Source organism: Melospiza georgiana, chromosome 5, assembly GCF_028018845.1.
Source record: "Melospiza georgiana isolate bMelGeo1 chromosome 5, bMelGeo1.pri, whole genome shotgun sequence".
NCBI classification, from domain to species: domain Eukaryota; kingdom Metazoa; phylum Chordata; class Aves; order Passeriformes; family Passerellidae; genus Melospiza; species Melospiza georgiana.
The window spans coordinates 32566409-32590408 of NC_080434.1; the positions used below are offsets into that span (position 1 = coordinate 32566409).

At 40.6% G+C, this 24000-nt stretch overlaps 1 protein-coding gene across 26 annotated transcripts in view; it reads right to left on the reverse strand.

The window, feature by feature from the left end:
• Positions 1-24000, reverse strand: part of ANK2 (ankyrin 2) — a 274320-nt gene that overhangs the window by 106871 nt on the left and 143449 nt on the right. For all 26 annotated transcript variants that reach the window (XM_058023864.1, XM_058023868.1, XM_058023869.1 and 23 more), the window contains 3 exons: positions 10658-10759; positions 3589-3687; positions 2975-3073 (listed from right to left, as the gene is read on the reverse strand). In XM_058023864.1, the coding sequence (XP_057879847.1) occupies positions 2975-3073; positions 3589-3687; positions 10658-10759 (300 nt within the window). The remainder of the gene's footprint in view (positions 1-2974; positions 3074-3588; positions 3688-10657; positions 10760-24000) is intronic.

Here is a 24000-nt window from a genome sequence, read left to right on the forward strand (position 1 = left end):
AATAGCAGTGATGACATGTTAGCTCAAAAGGAACAGAGTTTTTAAAAGAGGAAGATGAACAAAATAACATCCCTGAAGGCCAACATAAAACTGAAGGGCAAAGCAAAGTAATCTAATAGAAACCCAAAATCTATAAAATCAGAGCCCAGAATGCTTAACAGCCTCAGATAGCACAGATGGGGTTTGTAAACCCAGTGGTTTCAGTGGGTTTAATAGCATTTCCTGAGATAATTCTGTTATTTTGCTGTTGCAAGGAACTGGAAAATGAGTGTGGTGTTTCAGATGTCATTGCTTGTAAGTTTTGATGAAGGCCAGTGTTTTTATGCCATTTCATCGAGAAAACTAAAGAAAAAACAACAAACTGAACAAGCTCAAGTTGCAACTACTCCTTTATCTACCTGTTCACCCTCAAAGAAGAAATTCTGTCACTATGGGAAATTGTCATCACTGAAAATGAGAATGGCTTTGACAGATACTGAATTCTTTAAAGAAAAAGTGATGCTGCAACCAGAGTTACTCTGCTGGCACTAAATCACTACCAGCAAAGGGCATTTCACAGGGGCCTAAAAAATACAAAGTGTGAAATAACAGAGATACCAAGGAGAAGATGCAGTATACCCTTAATAGCAACAACTGCTGCTAAAAGATTTGAGGGTGACAACAGGGCACCTATTTTTAAAAATGGAATTGAGGGAAAATGTAAAAATTAGAAGTTGAGCATTTCAGTTATAATTTCTCGCTTTCGTGTTCTGTTTTACCTATAATGTGTATTTTTGTTCATTTCTCACTTTCTCAATTGAACTCTTTCCTGATACATTTTTCTTCACCTTTTTTTATCAGTGACATCTTTTCAGACAAGAAAACTCAAGTTTTTGAGAACTCAAACACATTCTGTTCAGTCATTCTTTTTCCTTTTTTCCTATCTAACTTCATTTTTTTTTGACCAGCTGTAGTTTAAACCTTGCTTCATCTGTTATCAAACCACATGTCTATTCTTTATCAATTTCAGAGTTTCTGGTTTTTTCTCTGTAACTTTTATTTTCTATGCCATCTTATTCTTGACACATCAAGAGCAGCAAGGCAGCATTCATCAGCTTCATTCCATTCACGGAGCATTAAAAAGTTACTTTGTAATTAAGGGACACCTTCCACTGGAATGTTTCCCTTGGCAGTGGCAACAAGAGCCTCTGAATATCTGCCTGAAGCAGCTTTTACCCATGTCATCCATCTCTTCTGGAAAAGCACAGCAAGGCAGAAAGACACAACCCAAAGGCCCCAAAGCTGGATGACACCACATTAAGGACTCCTGCTCCCAGTCAAGTCAACAGGACTTGTTTAATTGAGACAGCAAGGCACAAAGGCAGGACATCTGCAAGCCAGCAGTTCCAATCTGTCCTGCCTGGAGGAAACCAGTGAGCAGTAATGGGGAAAATGTCCTCCATCAGATTAATTCCATTAAGTCAAGTAGCAAATGCCTGTTAACAGCTCTGAGCACCTTACACAAACCATCCAGTGCTAACAATAAAATGTCTTCAAAACTAGAATACTACAAAATGTAATATCCACAAACACATATTCCAGTTCTAATTGGATTTTCTTTTTCTTTTTTTTTTCTTTTTTCTTTTTTTTTTTTTAATTTAGAAAACCTCATTTATTTTTTCAGCATAAGGAAAAGCTATCTGGGAAAACTTTTTAGACTTTTTGAGGAATAGTGCTTCATGACAGTATTATTTTTAACAATTATTTCTCTTACCATGCTCAAAACATTAAAGACTTTTTCTTCTAATATACATAAGAAGGCTGGTAAATATATGAAGAAATCATCCAGCTTGTTCATTATGAAAGGAGTTTGCTAAATTTTTGAACAAAGGAACTACATTTCTCATCTTTAATGGGAACAGAGCATGGGGAGCAACTGACCATCAGCTGTCCTGAGAAAGTTGTTCCATCATTTTGGGGCAAAAAGCATAATAAAGAAAATATTTTTAAAATCTTGGAGTTGGGAAACTTTAAGGATTTTTCAGTTTTTTTCTCTTGTTTTAAAATGTGCTAAAGGAATAGACCAACATTCATTCTGTAAAGCATTTTATTCATCTCCTGCTCTCCACTTACCTTACCCTGTCCATGGTGAATTTGTAACACCAAGCAAGAGGAAACGCTCCAGGTCCCAGTTTCCCAGGTCTGGGCAAGCAAGGTGTGGAGCTAGTGCTAGGAAATTTTTTTTTTTTGAAGATGTCACCAGCCAAGTGCTTCACAAAGATGCAGTTTCTTTATCATCTATACCACCTGTTCAGCCCTTTATAGTTACAGACAGTTGCTATAATTAAGGCAGCATTTATGAACATTGATCAAATTATTCATTTGATACATGGTTCTTAATCCTAATCAAAGGAAATCATAGGTAAGGGACACCACCCTGTCCTCTGGAGTGTTTTAGAACACCAGACAAGTTTCATGCCAGTGCAAATAAGAGGGCAGTTTTAACAGTTGATTTTCCTGCCAGGACAAGAGGATTTTCCCCAGTTCAAATGTACATCACAAACTTTTGATTTAAATTCTCTCTGATTTGGAATGAATTCAGAAGCCTAGAGTAAGTTATCTGCAAACTTTTAGCCAAAAAGTAACCATAAAAAGCAATGGTAAAAATCAAGCCCTTGAGAAATTATTTTCTTTGTTACTGCTCACCAAATTCCACTCAAATATTTATACCCTTTGGAATCTTTTAGTAATTCCTAGCTTTCTTCCAGAAATTGTTTCAGAAATTTTTCTATCACCAACCACAGGAGTTCCTGTATCACACAATGAGAACATAATGACTTCAATTCAATATTTACTTTTATTCTACTTATGAGAGAATGCCTCATTTTGCTTGATTTGTCAGGCTTGGATGTTTAGAAGCAGTGTCTAATATCTCAGATCTTACAAGAGCTCACCAAATAACTTTTAGAAGTGAGAAAGGAAAAGAGCATCATACCTGAGATTGTGCATTGATATTGGCTCCCTCCTTCACCAGAACTTTGACAACTTCAGCTTGTCCTGCTAAGGATGCAATGTGCAGGGCTGTATTCCCTTTCTGTTAGAGGGAAGGGGAAAATACAAGTTATAATTACCCTTTTTCAGGAATCATTTCAATCAGCAGGGTTTTTTTATAGCATTCATGTGCGTGTGCCTGGCTGTGGAAAGGCTAAAGGGAAAACAATTTATCCCACTGGTGTTTTTTCCATTGTGCCCATGGGTAAAAGACACTGAATACTATAAAGTCAATTACTGATTTTCACAGATTTGAAAAAATCTACTGCTTGGAGCTATACTAATTCTCCTTAAAATAAGGAGGACATGTCACTGGAAATAATGAAAACCTGACATTGCTAAAAACTTCTAATGCTTCCCCTGTGTTACACCACAAATTATATTTTCCTCTTCATTTACTACCAATGAGCTTCAGCAAAGCCAATTCTCAGGCCATAACAAAAACAATAGTTTAAATATCCATGCAGTATTTACATTATTCTCTTATTTTGTACTTTTTGGGGTTTTGTCTGTATTTGCCATATGTATTGGATAAACCTAGAGATGTGCATCAATTACCTTAGTGGCAGAATCCACAGCCGAGCCTCTTTCCAGCAATTCCTGTACCAGTCCCACGTGGCCTTCCTTGGCTGCCAGGTGCAGAGCATTGAGCCCATTCTGTAAGCACAAGGGCCAGATCCATTACAAATATCAGATACACATTCCTACCTCGCCCTGGGATCAGGAGAAGCTCAGGAGCTGGAATGCTATTACATCTCTGAGCTGACTGTCTGCATAAGTCAGATACTTTGGACATGGCTATTTAGGCTGAGGCTCTGTGGGACAAACTTCTCCCATAACATTTTTCTCATAGTAACAAATACATCAAACCAAACTGCATTTTGTGAGTATCCAAAAAAGATTGCTTATTTTCTAATAACTTCTCATTACCACAGACTACTACCTTGGGCATCTCCATGGAGCCAAGTATTTCAAACCTTGATTTTTCTGCCTCACTTTTCTGTAACCTTATCCAGCCCTGCTGAGATTTTATCAATACTGAGAAATCACACGACTTAGCCAAATTTACATGGGATGTGTCTACTCAATCAGAGTTACTCCATGCTGAACCCTGCTATCTCCTCTGGGATAACTGGTATCAAATGAAAACCCACAAGCACAAACAGGCCCAAATGGCTGTTGATCACTTTGACTTGCAAACTGATCCTTGATCTGGGACTTCTGCTCATATTTGATGAGCAAGTCTTCACTAAACTTCAAGGTTTTCTAATCTCAAAAAGGAAAAGAAAATTAATTAAATAAATGCGAGGATTATTGAAAAGGTAATCTAAGAAAGTCAGCATCTAAATCCTCTCCACATTAAACACGAACAGGATACTTTACCTCATATAAATTCCTGCCATGGAAACTTGATCTCCTTCTTCCTAGTATCCCCCTTCCACCCAAGGAAAAAATTAAATTACAGTCTATTGTAGCTGAATTGCCAGCCTGTTTTTCACAATCCTGAGGTATTTTTCATGCTACATCAGGCAGGTTGACAGCAACAAACACTGCCATTCCCTCCAGCATTCTCCTGGTTTCCATATTGCAGGCATCAGGAGCAATACTCAGGTGTTTGAGTAACCAGCAGCAAATTCAGCACTGTGGAATTTTTATCACTTTGTTTGTCTCTGAGCAGTTCAGAGTCATTTCAGTTGTGAAATAAACAGGCAACATTCTGGCTTTTATTCGCCCATTCACAGAGGCAGCTGGAGCCTGTAATTTCCAGTGGGATTTTAAAGCACTTAGCACTTCACAGGAGGTATTTGATGGCAGTTTGTCCAATGGCTTCAGACACAGCAATGCAAACACATTTCAGCACGAACTCCATTTGGTTCTGCATCCATGTGAGCAGCACAGGCAGATTTTGTGGTCAAATTCAGAAGTGGAACTAGGAGAAAAGCAAAGGAACTAAAGGAAGGCCATGGTCACAGGCTGCCAAAAGCAGAGGAACACCCTTCTGCAGCCTGGTAGTCAGGAAATGTTAATGAGAAATGTGGTTTCAAACCCCAATATGTGGGAAAAGCTACAGCAGCCAGAAATCCTTATTCCAGAGGAAACACTCTTACCATGGAGCTGCAGAGCCCAGGGATAGCAGTAGTGCCATGCCCTGGTCAAGGATAAATCCTTAGCCAAAAATATGCAGTGAGGCTGACCATAATCACAGATGAGGAATACAGTCTGTGGCAGGGAATATTTTGCAGGCTGAACATGTTTCAGAAAACTCTGGTCTTTCTTGGTTTTTAATCTCAGCTGAGTATCAACAAACCATAATTGCTACCTACAGTGGCTGAGAGCTTTGAGCTAGTATTTTGTGGGAAAACACGGTGTTCTCCTCACTGTTTAAGAACAAAGACCTGTTCTGTATCTGATCTCGCAGATTCTCCCATCAGCACTTCCCATGGGAAGCTGAAGGGCAGCGTGTCCTCCTCACAGTATACACAGCTGATGTATTGCTGCAACATGTCATTAAACTTCTTCGCTCTTTAGGAACAAACAGCAGAGAAACTGCAAAATTCATGGCCCATAAATGCCTCTGAATACAAAAGGATGAGGATAAGCCTCTGTTTTAGTCTACTATGTGCCAAAATATGGAGAGAGCAAGGCTTGTCCCTGTGCTTAATCTCTGAAAATACTTGTATTCCTACCTCTGAGCCACATATCTGTTGATGTCATGTTAAGCACCTGAAAGTTGATATTGCTGCATCCATTGAGTTTCTTCACAACACAGTACTTGTTTTTAATGCATTAAGACATGAGAAAAAGGTATAGTTGAGGTCCAGAAAAAGCTTACAGGAACAAACTCTAGCTTAAAAATAGGACTATAGACATTCAAACTCCATAATTCCTTAAATAAAGCAAGCTGGGGTAAGCAGTAGCAAGCCCTGCACTTTAAATGCTGAGGACCAGCACAACCAAAGCCTTAAAGCAACTTTTGTTCTCTTTCTCCCTAATCAGAACCAACGCTGCAATTATTTCCCAGCCCACGTGGCTGATCCCTGCTACTTCTGATGATGGAATCTCAGATTTAATCAATGCAACTCCTCCGTTCCTGTCAACTGGATTTTTGTAGCTCAGAACAACAAAGGTTTCTGACACGTCCCTTTTTCTCTCCCCTGCCCACCAAAAAGTTGGGGAGGGTGAAATTAGTTGTCTGCTAAGCAAAACTGTGCCACATAAGGACAAAGCCTGCATATGCCACAACTGCCATTCTTTTGGAGACTCCTTGGTGATATTAACTCCCATAAAACAACCTAATACTAAGCCTTCCAAGCTGGTGGTTCTTTACAAGTGTTTTTTCCCTGCTGTGCCTGATTCCCTCAATTCCCTTTCTCCTCTACCACCAAGGCAGAGACGTCAATGCTCTCTGTCCCATGGAGTGCTACAAATGTGCATGTACCACTAACTGCTCACACCACTTCCTGCAGAGCCACCCTTGGTATTTTCACTGCACTGGAAAACTCCAGGGGTTTCTTGGACATCCTAAAAATCACCAGCCTACACTTATTCCCCATAAGACAGTCACTGACACTGCTCTTGTCTGGAAATCACCCAGAAAAATTCCCTGCTACCTCTGCCTTTGTGTTCAGTTGCCTCACAGAGCAGTCCTCATGCAATGGAAGCTCTTCCATCACTGCCTGGTTCAGCACCAATCCTGCTGTGCCATTTATTCCTTCTGGAACATCACCCAGATCCCATAGCTTCTCCCATTCCCACCTAACCCTATTGTGCCAAAGCCAATTGACACCATGGAAAAGCTGTGTCTTGGCAGTGCATCAGATCGACCTGCAGTTCACAGGACATTCTAAATCAACCAAATCAGTGTTCTGTGGGCTTTTACACCCTTCCCTCTAAGCTCAGCTCTAACTGACAGGTACAGACAATAACCTGGCAGTCCTAGAAAGCTCAAGTCACCTTCTGCTGATGAGAATTAGTGAGAATGATAAAGAACTTGAAACATAGAAATGGGGCAAAGAAAGTATTTGAAGGAAGTGGGGAAAAGGTTCTATGATAACACCCAATCACAAAGCATAACTTCAAAACACAATGAAAATTAAAAAGCTTTTGTGATTAACACTGTATGGTGGCACTAACTCCTTTTACCAGCAGAAGCAGAAACTAGAAAGAAGTACCACAGTCTCTGTTAAACTCAAATACTTTTCTCTCTTTAATAGACGGCTCTGCAAAGTCTCTCCTCTGAATAAATCTCTCAGGGAAGTAAAATGTGCATGTGGCAACCTCTTTTCAAGAGAGATTTGGGAAAGGGTACATTAGAGAGCTGGGCATGGCTTTCTGAAGTCCTAATGTTTGTCGAAGTTCTTCCTAAAAATATCACAAAGAAATTAAGTGGACAGTGGGGAAAAAAAAGAAAAACATAATCAGGTTATGAAAATTCTCCCTTTATGTTGCTTTATAGTCTAGGAAGTCAAGAAACTGAATTAACCTAGAGAGTGACATCAAATGTGGTGCTGCTGACCTCATTATGCTGCAGTGCTCCTTGAGACCATAACTGGCACTGCTGGGAGAGGCAGTGCCTTTCCCCTTGGAAGGAGGGAGGGAGGGAGTAATGAACAGCTGTGCTCTGCCTCTCTGTCACCGAAGGAATAGAGACCAGCTGAATTAAAAGGAAGCCAACAAAGCAAGAGCAAAAGCCAAACTGACAGAGATTCAAAAAGCCTTGGAGATGGAGGCCCCCAGAACAATCTCATAGTTGAACCCTGATCTGTTCAAGGCATTAGACTTCACAGAGGAGCACAGAAGACTTGTTCAAAGCTAATGCCAACGCCCATCACATTTTTCCTTCCAAGACATCACCCTGAAAACTGACAGGTCTCCCGAGGCAAGATGGAGAAAAGTTACTTTATGCTGCCTTTGGATTCCCAATTCAGTTTCAAAAATCAGCAGGCAGCTGATGAACTCAGAAGAGTCAGTCTGGGGTCTAACTTCTGCTGGAACCTTGGGCTGCACAAATGCACAGTGTAACATTTGTTTTGCTAAGAACATTTTGAACAAGATGCAGTACCAAGTAGCTTTCTCTTGCTATGTTAACTAGAAACAGTAACCATATCCTAAAAAACTACATTTGTAGCATAGAAATGCAGCTTTAAAGGAAACATATTTACAATTGCTATTGGTTATACATCCTATAAAACACCAGGAATTGGATTTTTTTAAGGGACCCCTCATAAAACTCGGGAATTTTGTCCCCTAATGTTTTCAACTCTCTCCAGAAATAGAGTGAGTTGATTTATGATTTTCAGAAGAGACGACAGTGTTTGAATTCAGATTCAAGTAGGCAATACTATAATAGGTGAACTTGTTACGATGGTAGCATTCAACAAAGCATATTTAAGTCATGCCTAATTGTTAACTATATAATTGTTTTATTAACTACTCTGTGTTCAGTATATCCAGAAACATTAAGCTCCATCGTATTTTGGCAACAGCTACACTGGGAAAATACTTGGATTATCTATAAAGATATATTGCTCTCAAAACTCAGGATGTGAGAAAAAAACATTGAAACTGAAGAAAGAATCTCCTGGTGTTCTCTCCATTCAGGGAAGCTTATCTTTAACATTATGCATGGTTTTCTTGTATGAGATCTAATCTAAAAATAGCATTTTACTGAGGAAAAATACCCTGCACATGCAAAGCTCCATTTTTAAAAGAGCCTTGAGATATCTCACTGTTAAAAATAAAACACACCCCTGCATTTTGCACAGACTGTGTTTGCTTCTCCCCTCAGACAGCTGGAACACAATGATGCGGACACCCCTTCCAAACCCTGAGCAGGAGACAAAGGAGGAGGAATAACTTCAAGGCTACCATGGCTTACTCAATATTCCCTGACCTCTAGCAGAGGGAGTCTGCTCCCACTCCCAATAAAATTTACAACACACCAGTGATGCTTAATCACTGGAAGCACTGAGGGTCTTGGTTACAAAAACCTCTGTAAGCAATTTAATATGGCACCAGAACTGGAGTCTGCCAGAAGCTGAAGTGCTTGGTTGTGCTCAGCGGATGGTGAAAGCTTTCATCTCCCCTACATGGCACAAGTGGAGCTTTGTCACCAGCAGCAGGTGGGAAGCACTTTCCACAGAGGATAAATGTGCAGCAACTTTTGCCATATTCCTCCCATAACCAGCAAGAGAATATGAACACTGGGAAAAAAAGCCTTGTAATGTTCCTAAGTAATTACCATATTAACTGTGCTCTGTCTTGGGGGTAAATCTCTTTGTCAATATTGGTGCTTATAACAAAGATGGAAAACTTGTGGGATCTATTTGAACACAAGAACTTGAGTCTAGCTTTACTCTCTTCTAACTGGGAAACTTGAAGTTTGCCAGGTCACATCCCATAAAACTCAGCAAGTTTTCCTTTACAGTAAGTATTTTAAAGGAAACTTTCTCCTAGACAGTAACATGAGAACATTCCTTTATGTTTTCAACAAGCAGAACATGAAAAGCCCCAGCTCTTATTCTCCTCATCATTAAATTCCTTGGCACAGCCAACAGATCTGCTCTCACTCCTGTGCCCCAGCCTCCATTTGACACATGCCTTCTTTAATCATCTGCAGCTTCAGCAGGGAAGGTGAGAGCGCCAAACATTTTAGATTATTTCACTCCTGATTTCCCCAGTTAGTTTTTTTTTCTCCACACCCCCCTTCCCCCACCAAAAAAAAAAAAAAAAAAAAAAAAAAACAAAAAAAATAAAACAGTGGTCGCAATTCTGGGATTTTACTTCCAAATGGCATAACCACTGTCCAGTTAGTGGTTACTCTGATCAAATCTGGCTAAGAGTTAGGGGAAAGCTGGGCGCCATAAAAGCCCGAGCTGTCAAATTCCCCATCAAAGAAACTGCAGTTGTTTCACTAGAAAGCCAAGACACTTCCCAGAACTGATGCAGACACTTACTTGCATATTTAAGTCACAGTTAGAGTCTTATTAAACTTGATGGTTCTAGTCACTTAAATAAACGCTGCAAACGTAGGTCCCTAAGCTATGAAGCCAAAGTAATTGGATTTATATGACAGAGCTACAAAAGAGCCAAGCCAAAACATTGTGTCACATTACAGTCACATCAATGGTGAAACTTTAACAGTGTACTTTTACAGCAGTTATAACTTTCTTGAAAGGAGAGACAGCATGTTAAGTACAACATTTAAGTATCTTTTATGTTATATTGTAGATATTACTGACCAGTGATAACAACACATTTAGTTTTGTGGAACAAGGTGAAAGCCCATGGCTACCCCTTCAGCCATCTGAGAGTACCCAGAACTGCACTGCCAGTGCAGGTGATTGCCAAGGTTTTAATCTGCTTGGGCACAAATTATCTGGGCAGCTACAACTACATCCACTCAAGTGCTTACCTACCCTCTGAGACCTCACAAAAACAACAGGGGAAGCCTCAGACTCCCACACCTGAGCTTTCAGGGGATCAGGGGCTTCACGTGGGACGGCTAAGGAAAATCCATGGGCTGAGCATGTCACATTTAGCAGGATAAAGAGATAAATCACATCTCTACAGTGCCCAGGTGTTTTGCAATTCACTCTTGCAAGCTTGTGTCCATTAAATATCTTACCTGATTACAGGTGTTAATGTCTATTCCACTTTTCAGGTATTCCACGACTTTGTCCAAATTGCCAGCTCTGGCAGCTCGGAGAAAGCTTGCATTGCTGTCAGACTGTAAAAAGAGAAGAAAAAAATTCTCCAATTAGCCCCTGCTTAAACCAGAGCAGAACCTCATCAGTGGTGTAAGGTTTCCACATTTTATGCTGCAGGAGAATAAAGCCGTGAAACAACCGAGTTTGGATTGTATCTGCATTAATTAGCATATTTAAATTAGACTATAATGGCACAAAAGAACTGCAGACCTGTCAGAGTGAGCAAAACAGAGCAATAATTGCTGACATTCAAAATTTAGCAAGAACCAAAAAACCAACCAACGAAACAAACAAAAAAACCCCAAAACTCCAAACAACCATAAATCATAGTAACTGATATTGTCAACAAGAGAAACATAAATGCATCAACTTTCTCATTGTAGTTTTCTGGAGAATTACATATAAATATATAATCTCTTTATATATATATTTTTCTCTATTATTTATGTATTTATGCATGTTGTTTATAGATGTGTATAAATGTTATTTACAGATTGAGATCTATTATTTTTAGATGCCTATGCTCAAAGTGGGCAGCACTGCACATGTAGCTAACCTTAGAACAAAGCGGATGAAGTACTCAAGGCTGAGTATCCAAATCCAGGATCATGCTGCAAACATTTCCACCCCTAAACTGCCTGCTCTCATTAAAAAAAAAAAAAAAAAAAAAAAAAAAAAAAAAGATTTAGAAATCCTATGAAAATAAACTTTCGTTTTTCAGCCAGGTTGTGGGACGTACTGTTAAGCAACAGAACGTGGAATACCTCAGCCCTCTTGCCTTTGTCTGTGACACAAAACAGAGCCCAGAGGTAGAGGACAGCCCGCACTCCCTCGGGCTGGGACTCGCTCCTTCTCATCATGAGAATATCCTAAACCCCACCCGCTTCCAGCCACTTATTTCACTTGCCCAATCCATTCCAATACTTTTTTTTCGGTCACCCTGTTTATCACTCACTTCACAATCCCCGATTCCAACCTATTTTAATCTGCAACAGATGGATGTCATCAAAATCAGCCTCCTTACAAATGTGCTACATGCCAAGACAAAAATATGTCTATGGGAGCACATCCTTTCCTGGGATCAGGATATGCTCATAAAGACATCAAATTATGTTTTAATATTTAAGTATCTTTGAAAAAAATCATGTCTTGGTAAAAACATTAACAAACCACAAATATCTGAGTGCATGAGGGGTAAAACTGGACACACTGGTTGGAAAAAGCAGCTTTGCCCTCAATAATGGACAATTCTTTCTCCCCATTTTTTCCTGCTTTACTACTACAACAATCATTTACCGTAGCAAAACTACAATCATCAGCTTTATACTTTTAAAAGGTTAAGAAAGAATGATGCAACAAATTACCATCTACAACTTAGGGTTCTTAGGGATGAATCAATCATTGCTTTTTTTTCTTTCACACAGAATAACATAAAAAGCTAAAAGTGCTGACATCTCAATTATTGCTGGAACCTCAGATTATAGCTAAGCCCACACAACTCTATGTCATTTGTTTCTGGCTAACAAGACACAAGCAATGCTTTCCAAGCAGATTCTCATATCCTTGATTCATAATTTTATTACCTCAAAATCAAATTACTGCAGTGTACATCACTTCCAGTCACTTCAAAACACTTTCCATACACTAGAATAATTATCATTACTTACAGAATGATTACAGAAGAACATTAACTTCTTGTCTGCATAAAGAATATTTCAGCAGTCCATATGCTTCATATATAAATTCCCATACAAGTACAAGAGACTAGCCACAAAACATTGAAAATATTTTGCAACATGTTACAAGGATTAGAAGACTTAGAAATTGAGAATACTCAGATTTTCCCTCCCAGTTGGCCAAATCTAATTTTTCAATAGGTTGTCATTAGTTTCTCCTTTGTCCCATTCTTTTAATGCTTTTTAAAAGCATTTTTGTCAGCACTACTGTCTCAAACATTTATTCACTTTAGCACACTTCAAATTCAAACGCATTTTGACAAAATCCCCCTAGTAAATAACAGCAGAAGTTTCCTGTAGTCTTACCATGTCAGAGAAGACAATGAATCTGGATCTCTCAGCTTTTCCAACAGATTCCGTAATCTCTTGAAATATTTTGTTACACAGCCCCTCACAGTCTTAGGAGCTCCTCATGGCCCTCAAGTTCCCTCATGGCCTCCAGAACCACTTGCAGCTCCTCATAGCCCCTCATGTCCCCTCAGAATCCCTCACAGTCCATCATGGTCCTTTACGAGCCTCCCAAAGTCCCTCTGAGACCCTCATAGCCCTTCAGAGCCCCTCAGAAGCCCTCACAGCACTTTAGACCCCTCACAGTCCATCACAGCCCCTCATGGCCCTTTAGAACTCATTACGGCTCCTCAGAACCCCTCACAGTCCACCACTGCCCTTTAGAGCCTCCCAAAGTCCCTCATGGCCCTTCAGAGCCCCTTGTGGCCCCTCACAGCCCCTTTACAGAGCCCCTCAGAACCCCTCAAAGCACTTTAGAGCCCTTCAAAGTCCATAACAACCCTTTAGTGCCTCTCAAAGTCCCTCAGAGCCCCTCATGGCCCCTCACAGCCCTTTGGAACACCTCATGGACCCTCGCAGATCCTCAGAACCCCTCACAGTCCATCATGGCTCTTTAGAACACCTAAAAGTCTCTCAGAGTCCCTCATGGCACTTTAGAACCCCTCATGATCCCTCACAACTCCTCACTGCCCCTCAGAACCTCTCACAGTCCATCATGGCCCTTTAGAGCCTCTCAAAGTCCCTCAGAGACCCTCACAATCCCTTACAGCCCCTCAGAACCACTCACAGAGCTTTAGATCCCTCACAGTCTCTCAGAGCCTCTCAGAACTCCTCACTGCCCCTCATAATCCCTCATGGCCCCTTCGAGTCCCTCACGGCTCCTCACAGTCCATCATGGCCCTTCAGAGCCTCTCAAAGTTCCTCAGAGACCCTCACAATCCCTTAGAGACCCCTCACAGTCTCTTAAGAGCCTCTCAGAATCCCTCACAGTCCATCACATCCCCTCATGGCCCTTTAGAACCCCTCATGCCCCCTCACTGACCCTCTGAGCCCCTGACAGCCACTCAGCCCCTCAGAGATCCTCAGAGCCCCTCACAGCCCCTTTAAAGCCTCTTAAAGTCTGTCAGAAACCCTCATGGCCCTTCAGAGCCCCTCACAGTGCTTTAGAGCCCTCATGGCCCTTTATAACCCCTCATGGCCCCTCACAGCCCTCATGCCCCATAGCCCCTACACAGTCCCTCCTAGTGTTTCTCACTGAAACCACCATATCCATCTTTATAGTTTGGTGACCGGTGAAGAAAAGCTGTCAACAAACTGTCATTTGAAGGCACTTTCTTTACAAGAAAGAAGACAAAAACACAGACCCAGCGTCCCGTGCACCATATGGTATTTATCACATCCCCTCCCCCTAAGCACACACCCCTGAGCGGTTTTCTTGAGAGTTTTACACAGTTTTACAAGTAGATCATGCTTGAAAGCAAACACTCTGCCAGTGAGGAAAGGAAAGGTTTACAGGAGAAGAGCTCACCGTAAGCAGCAGCAGCATGTGAGCACGAGAACATGAGCGCCCTGTAATTTGGGAAGCCCCAAAGCCAACATGGTAATGTGCAAAGTCCCAGCTGGCAGCTCTGCCCTCCAGCCTCAGCCCAGGCAGCCAGAATTAAGCTTCACGCTGTGTACATGCAGGCCCTAAGGTCAGTCAAATCTATACATTATAGACATGATATAAGAATATGGTGTGAGGGATTAGAAAATACTGAGATGGTATTTTATAGTATGGGTTGAAATCACCACCTGTGGATTTAACCAGCTTTTTCTAATGTGCTGCTCTCAATACATAGACAGTGACAGAGCATGACAAGTCCTCACTAACTACTTTTTTAAAAAGAAATTATGTTTGCAATGCAGTTCTAGTACACAATATAGATACAAAGGTAAATTTATATTAGATAACATAAGAAATTTTTCCCTGTTAGGGTGGTGAGGCCCTGGCACAGGTTGCCTGAAGAAGCTGAGCCTGCCCCATCCCTGGAAATGTGCAAAGCCAGTTTGACAGGGCTTGGAGCAACCTGGGACAGTGGAAGGTGTCCCTGCCCTATGACAGGAGGTGGAACTAGATGACACTAAAGGTGCATTCCTAAACCTATGACTTTTGGGAATATTTGGTTTTATTGGACCTTGTAGACATCTCCTATATTTTAACTTTTCTTATGAACTTTTGACTGAGGATAGGTAATTCCAGCTAAAAATAAGAATTGTCAGATCACTAGGAACAAATAAACTGCAATGTGAAAAACATCAATATAAGTACACTCACAGCATGGACACAAACATTTCTTTATAACTACCTAGCTGTCACATACTGCATAAGGAAATACAAGAAATTATCAAGTGACTATATGAATATACGATTGTGGGTTCTCCCTCTTTCTTGCTAATTACATTGCTGCAATTTAACCTGAATTCGAAACATATATTTCAGGCAATCTCAGCAAATAAATCATATATAGAAATTAGTATTTTAATCAAATAGACCTTCCCTTCTTGTTCCTCTGTCCCCACTCCAGCTGCCCTTCCTATTTTGCATTATGTACCACATCACTTACTGCACACGGCCTGTTTCTCAAAGACATTTTAGAGAGAAGTGCAAAAATAAATCCTGAAATCATATGCTGTACCAAATCCATAAAATATTCAAATTTGCTAGTGAAAACCAGCTTCATGCATAAGAAGGAAAGACTGGGGGAGTAGAAGCCTTCAGTTTTCAAAGGATAGCTTTCATCATAACATTATCCAACAAATATTTGTTTTAAATTGTTTCTGTAGAAAACCTATTCCCACAGGTAGCATTTGGGTTTTTTTCCCGGCAAGTAAGTTGAATGACCCCAGTCTGTCCAAAATCTGAAATATCTCTGTAAGAGAACAGAGTCCAGCACTATGGGCATCCGAACAATTCTCATCTACTAAACACAGTTTGTTAATGGATTGCTGGCATAAAGATAATTCAAAACTCCAGCCCAATGTCCAAATAGGTTAAATTAAGGTGCATTGTTTGTATATTAAAATGTGTATCTGAGTGGCAATAACCCTTTCTGCCTTACATTTCAAGCATGGGCTTGGGAATGCACTGCTTTGATTTTATGGAGAAAAATTTACTCAGCTCTAACTTTTGAAGGTATTGTCCCTGATCAGGACATGAGTAAAACCTGCTTTACATAAATAAAAAACCTCAAATTGTTATTGGTTAAAAAACCTTCGATGTTCAAGTGAATCCTGTGCTATCACTGCAGGTAAAGCCAGCATTAGGGCACAATTAATCAATATGGCAGGGGTAGGTGATGGTGTTAATGCCATTTAAAAACTTCAGAGTTGTGAGGCACTGTTTGTACAACAGCTGTTTCTATAATTAGCAAAATGCTGATAGCTTGTGAACTCTTCCTCATTAAGAAGCTCCTGAGTGCTGGCTCATCATGTTAGTATATCCAGGGAATGCCTGGAGTTGAGAATTCAGCTCATGGCGGAAGGAAAGTTGCACCTTCTAAACTCACATTTTCATGGTTTCTTGATGCTATTTAGTACTTAAAGACGCAAATGGAAAAATAGCAGGTAATGCGAGCACATATTTTTCTTTTTTTTATTCCCTCCTTTCTAATGTGTCAGTTTAAGCTCCCATCCTTGAGACAACCATTACATTTTGTCCCAGTTGGCTTGGCTATTCTCTGATTTCAGGAACCATCTGTTCCAACCAGCCATCATTTAATTGGGTGCAGCTCTAGAAGTGGCACAGACCAGGTGTTACCGTTACCCAACTCACTCCTCACATACAGATTTTTGCTCATTAAGGAATCTTCCTCCATATCAGCATTCAGATGCAAAGATGGGAATTCAAATAAAATGCTTTTCCTCATGGAATATTTTCTGTAAAACTTGCCAGCAAGTTTATCAGTTGCTTACATTTTATCTACTGTACGTTGAATTTTTTTTAAATTCAGCTGAAAGTGCTGCTGATCTCCAAAGGGCATCACACCAGAATAAGGAGCAATAACTGCAAAGAGGCAAAGGGTTTCTTACATGTTTAGCTTTTAATTAAACCCCCAGAGCAGAGTCTGAGCCTGCAGTTCTGATATACATGCCATAATGAGAGCTAAATATTCCACTTGTGACGGCACAGGCTCAGTAATCTAACACTGATAAATGACTTAAATGAGATAATAACAGCTATAATGGACACATATTTTCCCAGCCCTTAATGAAATAACATTCATCTTCTGAAAGAAAAGAAATACAACAGTTCTTTGCTTTCAAAGCCACTTCCTTTGCCCATAAAAATGTATGTTTTCATTCATTTCATTTACTGGGAACGATGAAGGAAGACAGATTAAATCACAGATCCTAAAGAAATTTCAGTGTCTAAATTCCTGGATAAACAATGGGCCAAATTTTCTTATTTCAATATGAAAACAAGAATTTTTATCACTCGGCTTTTGCGATTCAACCATGTACAGGCATTTCAGATCAGATTCATCCTGCTATGCATCTTTGTTTGTATGGAATTTTTTCATAAATACTTGAACTGAAAATCCCACAAATGTAAAATAGTAGCTTTCACTGAACAAACATCATGTTCTCATAAATCTAGAGCAAGTTCTTATCCAGGAAAAAGACACAACTGGCCTTACAAGAAACTAATATTTGTTAAGAAGAATCCCAGGATTTGTGAGATGTGAAGAGGAAGATAAGATTTCAGAGGTAAGAGATCTCTAACAAATTAAATATTCTCTGCCAAGATGGAGCTAATAGCATCTAGTAATTAATTATTTTAAAATGTCAAAGGTCTGTCTCCCTAGGTTGATATTGATGGTTGTAAATCAGAAAAATAAAAATATTCTTTAAAGCACATATCATGAACCTGAATAATTTAAGGTGCTTGGACTACTTAGGCAAATTAATCGTAGAACATCATGAAGGATATGGAAAAGCTGGCACTGTTGCTACTTTTTCTGGCACTGAGCTGGAGCTGCGGCTGGAGTTGCCCTCACCACGCTGTTGCAGACATTTCAGATGTGACCCCACACTTTGCCATGAAGATTGTGGATATTTTCAGCAAAAAATATTTTGTAATAACAAGTGGGTAAAAGAGGTACAAGAAGAAAGAACGCTTGATTCAAACAATCCTTGATTTCATATCAAAACATTTTTAAACACGGAAAATTATTCCCTGGCCCAGAAACCTGGGATGGCATTGACCAGATTCCTTCCAGTATAGGCTGCATTCCTCAGAATGAATATTGTCTCATTAGCTCTGCTAAGGGATGTGTGGGAGCCCAAATCACGCACTGCCAGAACAGGTGGGAAGGGTAATGCTGTTTGCATTTATTATACATCTTGGTAAGAGCTTTCTTGTGTCAGACAAAGAGGCTGCAACCCAAAGGAGACACTGCATGCAGCAAGATTCAAGATTTAGAGTGTCCTCAAAAAATTGCTTTCATTGGTATGACTGGAGATGGAAAGAACTACGGCAAAAAAAGAAGCTGAGAAAATAAACTAGGTTAAGTGATTTATGATTTATGCACATTATAAATAAAAAATATATTACAAGTCCAACATATATATATTCATCAACTTCTGGGGGTTTCAAGATTTGCGTAAAACAGTTCTGTGGCAGTTTCATATCTTTTTAGGAGACTGTTCTCAGAAAGATGCATTTGAAATTTAAGAAAATTTTTATTGCTGCTACACAATACCAACAAACATATTTCTGAGCAACATAAGGAGAAGGAGGAAACTGCCCAGGAAACCCCGGCTGAACACCAGTTCCTGCACCAAGATTGCTCCAAACAGACACAACTGAACAACTGGTAATGCTGATAGACACTTCTAATTTTTACTAGTGGAAAAGCCAGGCTTCAGCTATTCCATCTCTTGTTATTGATAGGAAAAATCTTAATTATTTATAGGGAATTACTTTAATTTTAGGCTGCTTGTTAAATTTTGACACCTTTGACTCTCTTGCCAACTCTGTGAAATTCAGAGCTTGCAGGATACCATCCAGCCACTCTTTTCTCTCTGCTGGAATGCACAAATGCCTGATCAGTTTGGCTTTGTTTTTAACCAGGAAAAGAATAAAGGGATATTTTGGAAAGCCACTTCAAACCATGCTTAATTTTTACCACATCTTTAGGTCTAATTGATCTCAAACTAAACAGATTTAAGTTATTTGCTAAAGGGAAGGTTTAAATGCACACTTAACCTTGTTCCTGAATTTGGCCAACATTGGCAAATACAGTAGCAACAGGAGAGGAAGAGAAAACTAATGTAAAATCACCCCTTCCTCAAGCCAAGAAGCAAATGCCTTCTATAAACCTTTTATGATCCTTAGCTGCCTCAGACTTCTGTAGGAGTCCTCCCACTCCGTTCATTAACTTGCCATACTGGCCTGGCTGCTGATTGTACTGTGTCAATGAAGGATTTGTGAGAACTGAGGCAAAACTGCATAGCTTTCTAGGGAAAAGAATGGAATAAAATCTTTTGCCCAGCTGCATGTCCCTTCCAAAGGCAGTACTTGAAATGACAGATGTTATTTTAATCCATGCTGATTTTACAGTAAAAGCAACCTCAGTTAGCAGGGTTCTAACAAGGGACAGTGCATCAGTACTAGCTGAACTTGAGGCATGTGTAATCCCTGTCCTTCCCTTGGGCTATTCATCTTCTCCAAAACAAACTTTCTGCTATAAATCCCAGCTTGGAAATCCCGTGTGGGTGTCTGAATTATCATCGGCACAAGTCTAAAAAACAGACTCTCAAATGTACCTGGGAAACAATCTTTGCATTTAAAAAAGAATAAAGAGGAAAAAAAAAAAAAAAACAAAACCAAACCACCCTGAAAAACAACAAACCAAGCATGTCACAGGATTTGGGCTTTGAGAATCAAAGATTTTCTAGTTTGATTAATAATAAAAGCTAGAAATCTCTTCATTACTCTAAAAAGCAGAAATGTATAATCCTGTTGTTTAATGGGAACATTTCTTGTGCTGAAATTTGAGACAAAGTATCATTTAGTCATATCCTGAAATGGTAAGGATTTGGGATACCTTCAGATGAGCCCCTGGATTAGTCTTGGTTCTCCTAGTTGACACACACATTTACTCAAGTCTCTTAAATACTGATAGGAAATCAAGATCTCCTCTAGGGGAACTGAATAATATTAAAGGAAGGAAAAATATTTAGCAGTCTCTGGATACCATATATTGAGATGTTGAGGTGCTGGTAACAACTGTAGAACTTGGCAGGCATCTAAATGGTTTCCATGGCAAGTTTCCATCACTGATGGTGTTCCTAAACAGAGGTAATAATGCTAGAACACCTCTAGAAAGAATTAGGATGCCATTTCAAACCTTATCTAGCAGGATAATAACAACCAGGCTTAACAAAAATCCAGGTTGTAAGTGAAGTTTAAGACAGACTGTTGACAGATAATCCTATCACTCTCAATTTTTCATTCCCTATGGCCAAAGTGACATTTCCTAATAAAGAAATGTGTGAATACCGTCTGTGCTAAAGGGTCAAACTGCTCTACCCACCCAAACACCATTAACCGATCGCCCATCGATTCAAATGTACTGGTTCCATAAAACAGAAAAAAACATTTCATGCTGCTTTGAGATGGGCTAAAATAGCTGTAAATAAATGGTGTTACCACAGTTGCTAATTCAGCAAGACTCATCGCACAGATCTTACTTGTACAGAGAGGTAAAAGGAACACTCAAGTGGTAAATGAAGAACCTTGTAATCCTAGGCCTAAACCTTAAACAACTCAGCTCTGGCTAGCAGAGAGAGGCACCAGTTTCACCTAACTTCACCTGCAGAAAAGCAACAATGATGTTAAAATCCACCTTGCCACCACTTCTATCTTGAGCAGGGAGGAAAAACTCCTATGAATGCTGCAGTAAGAAAATCCTGTGCTGCAACTCAGAGAGCAGTCTGTCCCAGGCAATCTGGGATACCTGGTTCTGAAGCAGCAGATTGCATTTGATTCTTAGGTTAGACAAGATTAGATTAGCAAAGCAATTTTGCCATCTGAGTTGGCTGAATATCAGCTGAATTGTTCTGAACCTGGTATCTGCTACAAGGCTCCTGGAACCATCATATTCAGCTTGATGTGGCAACTCTTTTTAATGAGCCAAGACAGGGAGCATGGCTACAGTTACATAAAAGCAGAGGAAATCTATAATAGCCAACAGGGTACTGTGCTGGATACCATATTCCTGTTCAAGGGAAAAAAATAGATACACAATTTCTCCCTGCAGAACAAAGCTTTACTGACATTTCTAATTTAGAGACACCTCTTCTTCTTTTAACTTTTTTGGTACAGAATCATAAAGATGATAAGAGACTGAAACATTCTTAGGGAAATACAGGAACTTTCTTTAGTAATCCCCCAAGCACTGTAAACCTGAATCAAGACAGACATTCTAAAGAAACTTGTCCAGTCCCTACCAGGGTCACATAAAGCCAAGATCTTATGATTGAACACATCAAAGACATTATCAAAGTGCCTGATCTCTGCCTGCTCTGAAAAGCTGCGTAGGCTGAATGAAAAGTATCCAGAAAAATGAAAAGGAAAAGAAGCCTCAAAGATCACATGCTGCTCACTCCTGCCTCCTCTGAGGGCTGACCTTATGCCGAAGGGCAGCTCAGAGGCTGGACGTGCCAGGAGAGCTGTTTCAGTTTGCTTGTTTATGTCACAGGGGCTTCCATACCTTTGCTAACAGCTTCAGGGAGATCCTCTCATGCCCACTGAAACCACCCTCAGCAGTGGAGGCAGGCCCATCCTCCCCCACAGCCCAAGGAATCCCACTGGCCCTCCCCCTGACTGCATGTTTCCCATCACAAACACTGGAGATTATTTGTTAATTCAACCAAAAACTGCTTGGTAGGAGGAAAAAAAAGCCTGTCTGTATCCTCTGTATCCAAAGAAGTAGGTTATTTTCATGTTTTAGCTTGAAGAAAGTTTTATTTCAGAGGGTTTGGAACTAGATGATCTTTAAGGTTCCTTCCAACCCAAACCATTTTGTGATTCTATGAAGAATGGGTCCAGCTGTGTTGTCAGTGAAATACAACATAAAACTGTTCAGAAAAATCCAGCCAAAAAAATATGCTACCAGAAATCCAATACATCATCTCAAGTGTGTTCTGGGACATGCAAAACTCCTTGTGAGCTGCTGCTGGGAGTGCCTTGGGTCTCCTCTTCCCCTACAAATGCTGGAACTCAGCTCACCTGCTCTTCTGAGCTGCACTGCACTAACTGAGGCATGTGCAAACCACCAGGTCAGACAGAACAATTCTAGTATACATCAGCTGCAGACCACATGAGATTTGGATACACTGACACTGAAGGTTTACTGATCTTCCTGTGCTGCCAGAAGTTCTGACACAATATACTTCCATTGCCAATTTTGAAAGAAATAGCCCTTTAATGAATTTCTCAAACAGAATGAGAAATAAAGGGGAAAAGAGAGAAGAGACACTTCATTTACCATAGATACCACAAGCATTCACATCTTAATGATTTTCTTCTGGTTTGCTGCACAAATGCTGACATTAGTGGCATAAGTGGGATCCCTTGTCTGTGCCTGGTCCCACTCACTGTAACCCTCATCTACATGAGGATCTGTGTGGCTCTGTCTCGATTGCACACAGAAAACAATATGCAGTGGGCAGGCAGCAGCTCAAAAGTAAACTACTGACTTCAAGTTTGGAGAAATATCAACACAGGATCATTCCTAACAGTTGTGCAAACCAGGATAACTAGATAACATCCATTCATTGCAGGGCTTGTTTAACCCACAGGGTTCTCTCTTCACATACCTCAACCTCCTGGTAGCTGACAATGCTTTGAAGCCACTGCACAGCTCAGCGACAGCTGCTTTTTAATCACAGTCAGGGCAGTGAAGCAAAGCTTCTGCATGGACAAGTTTAGCAGACCCCTCAGTACTGCAAGCTATCCAGTAAGGTTGTGAGCAAAGCCATCCTTTGCAAATGCAACATGCACAACCCTGATCTGAATTTTTGCATGTGATTCCTGTTTTCTTCAGCCAAACTTACCAGGGCTTCAGGCTCTTTACTTTCTTCACTGTTGTATCCATAATAATCGGGAGTTCTATCCAAGTCCTGTATGTTCCCCTGTGTCCTTAAGCCCTTCTCTGAATGACAAGCCTGGCAAATGGGTGCATTGCCCATATCAGTTCTTCTGCTCCCTCGGAGCAGGGGGACGCCTCTGGCCCCGCAGCGGGTGCCCGGCACTCCCGGAGGACGGGGCACCGGCCGGGAGGGGGGTCCCGCCCGTGCTCCGCTCCTCGGCCGCTGCTCCCGGGCCCCCCGAGCCGAGGCGAGTCCCGCAGAACCCGAAACCCCAGCAACTGCGGGCAGCGCTCGGTGACCATTTCCAATTCAGGCGCTGCCCGGCTATTTTTACACCTACCAGGCCAGCTATGCATGTCAATGGCGTGGGGTGGGCCGGGGGCCGGCTCTCCAGCACGGAGCCGGCCGGCCCAGCTCGCAGAGTTAAAGTCCCGCTGGGTGGAATGCCCTGCACACACGGGTTATTGAGTTACCCAGCTGCGTGCCTTTCAATGGTTTGATTTTTCCCTGCCCTGCTTGGTCTCACTGTGCTTACATAAAGCACTGAATTTCAGAATGTCGCCAATGCCTTCTGAGTTTCTAACTCAAAAATATGATTTATTCAAGTCTATTATTCAATGTCTACTTGATATTTACCAACCAAGACAAAGTGGATGAGCATAGATTTCATGACCATTTAATTTCAGTGATTCACACAGTATTTCATGTTGATGTAGCCTATAACTGTGATGAGCTTGCTTTGGATTGATATGTCCCCTGGGTATGATTTCAAATGAGCTCAAATGTATCCAAAAAGGACAATATCTGTTGTTACATCACTTTTGCTCCCATCTATGCCACGTTTGGGATTTTTATTGTCAATTTGGTTTAAGGTTGGTGTTAATCTTTTAGAATAGTTATGATTTAAAACCAAGGAAAAATCCCAAACAAACAAACAAACCAACCCAAAGGAAAATAAGAACAATCTCACTTATTACTTATCATGCTTGCACCCATTAGGCTAAAAGCAATGCTCAGGATTGCATGTTGGAATCTACCTCTTATCCAGAAGAAGCTCAGAGCAGAATTAAAAAACACTGACACCACACAACCAAAAC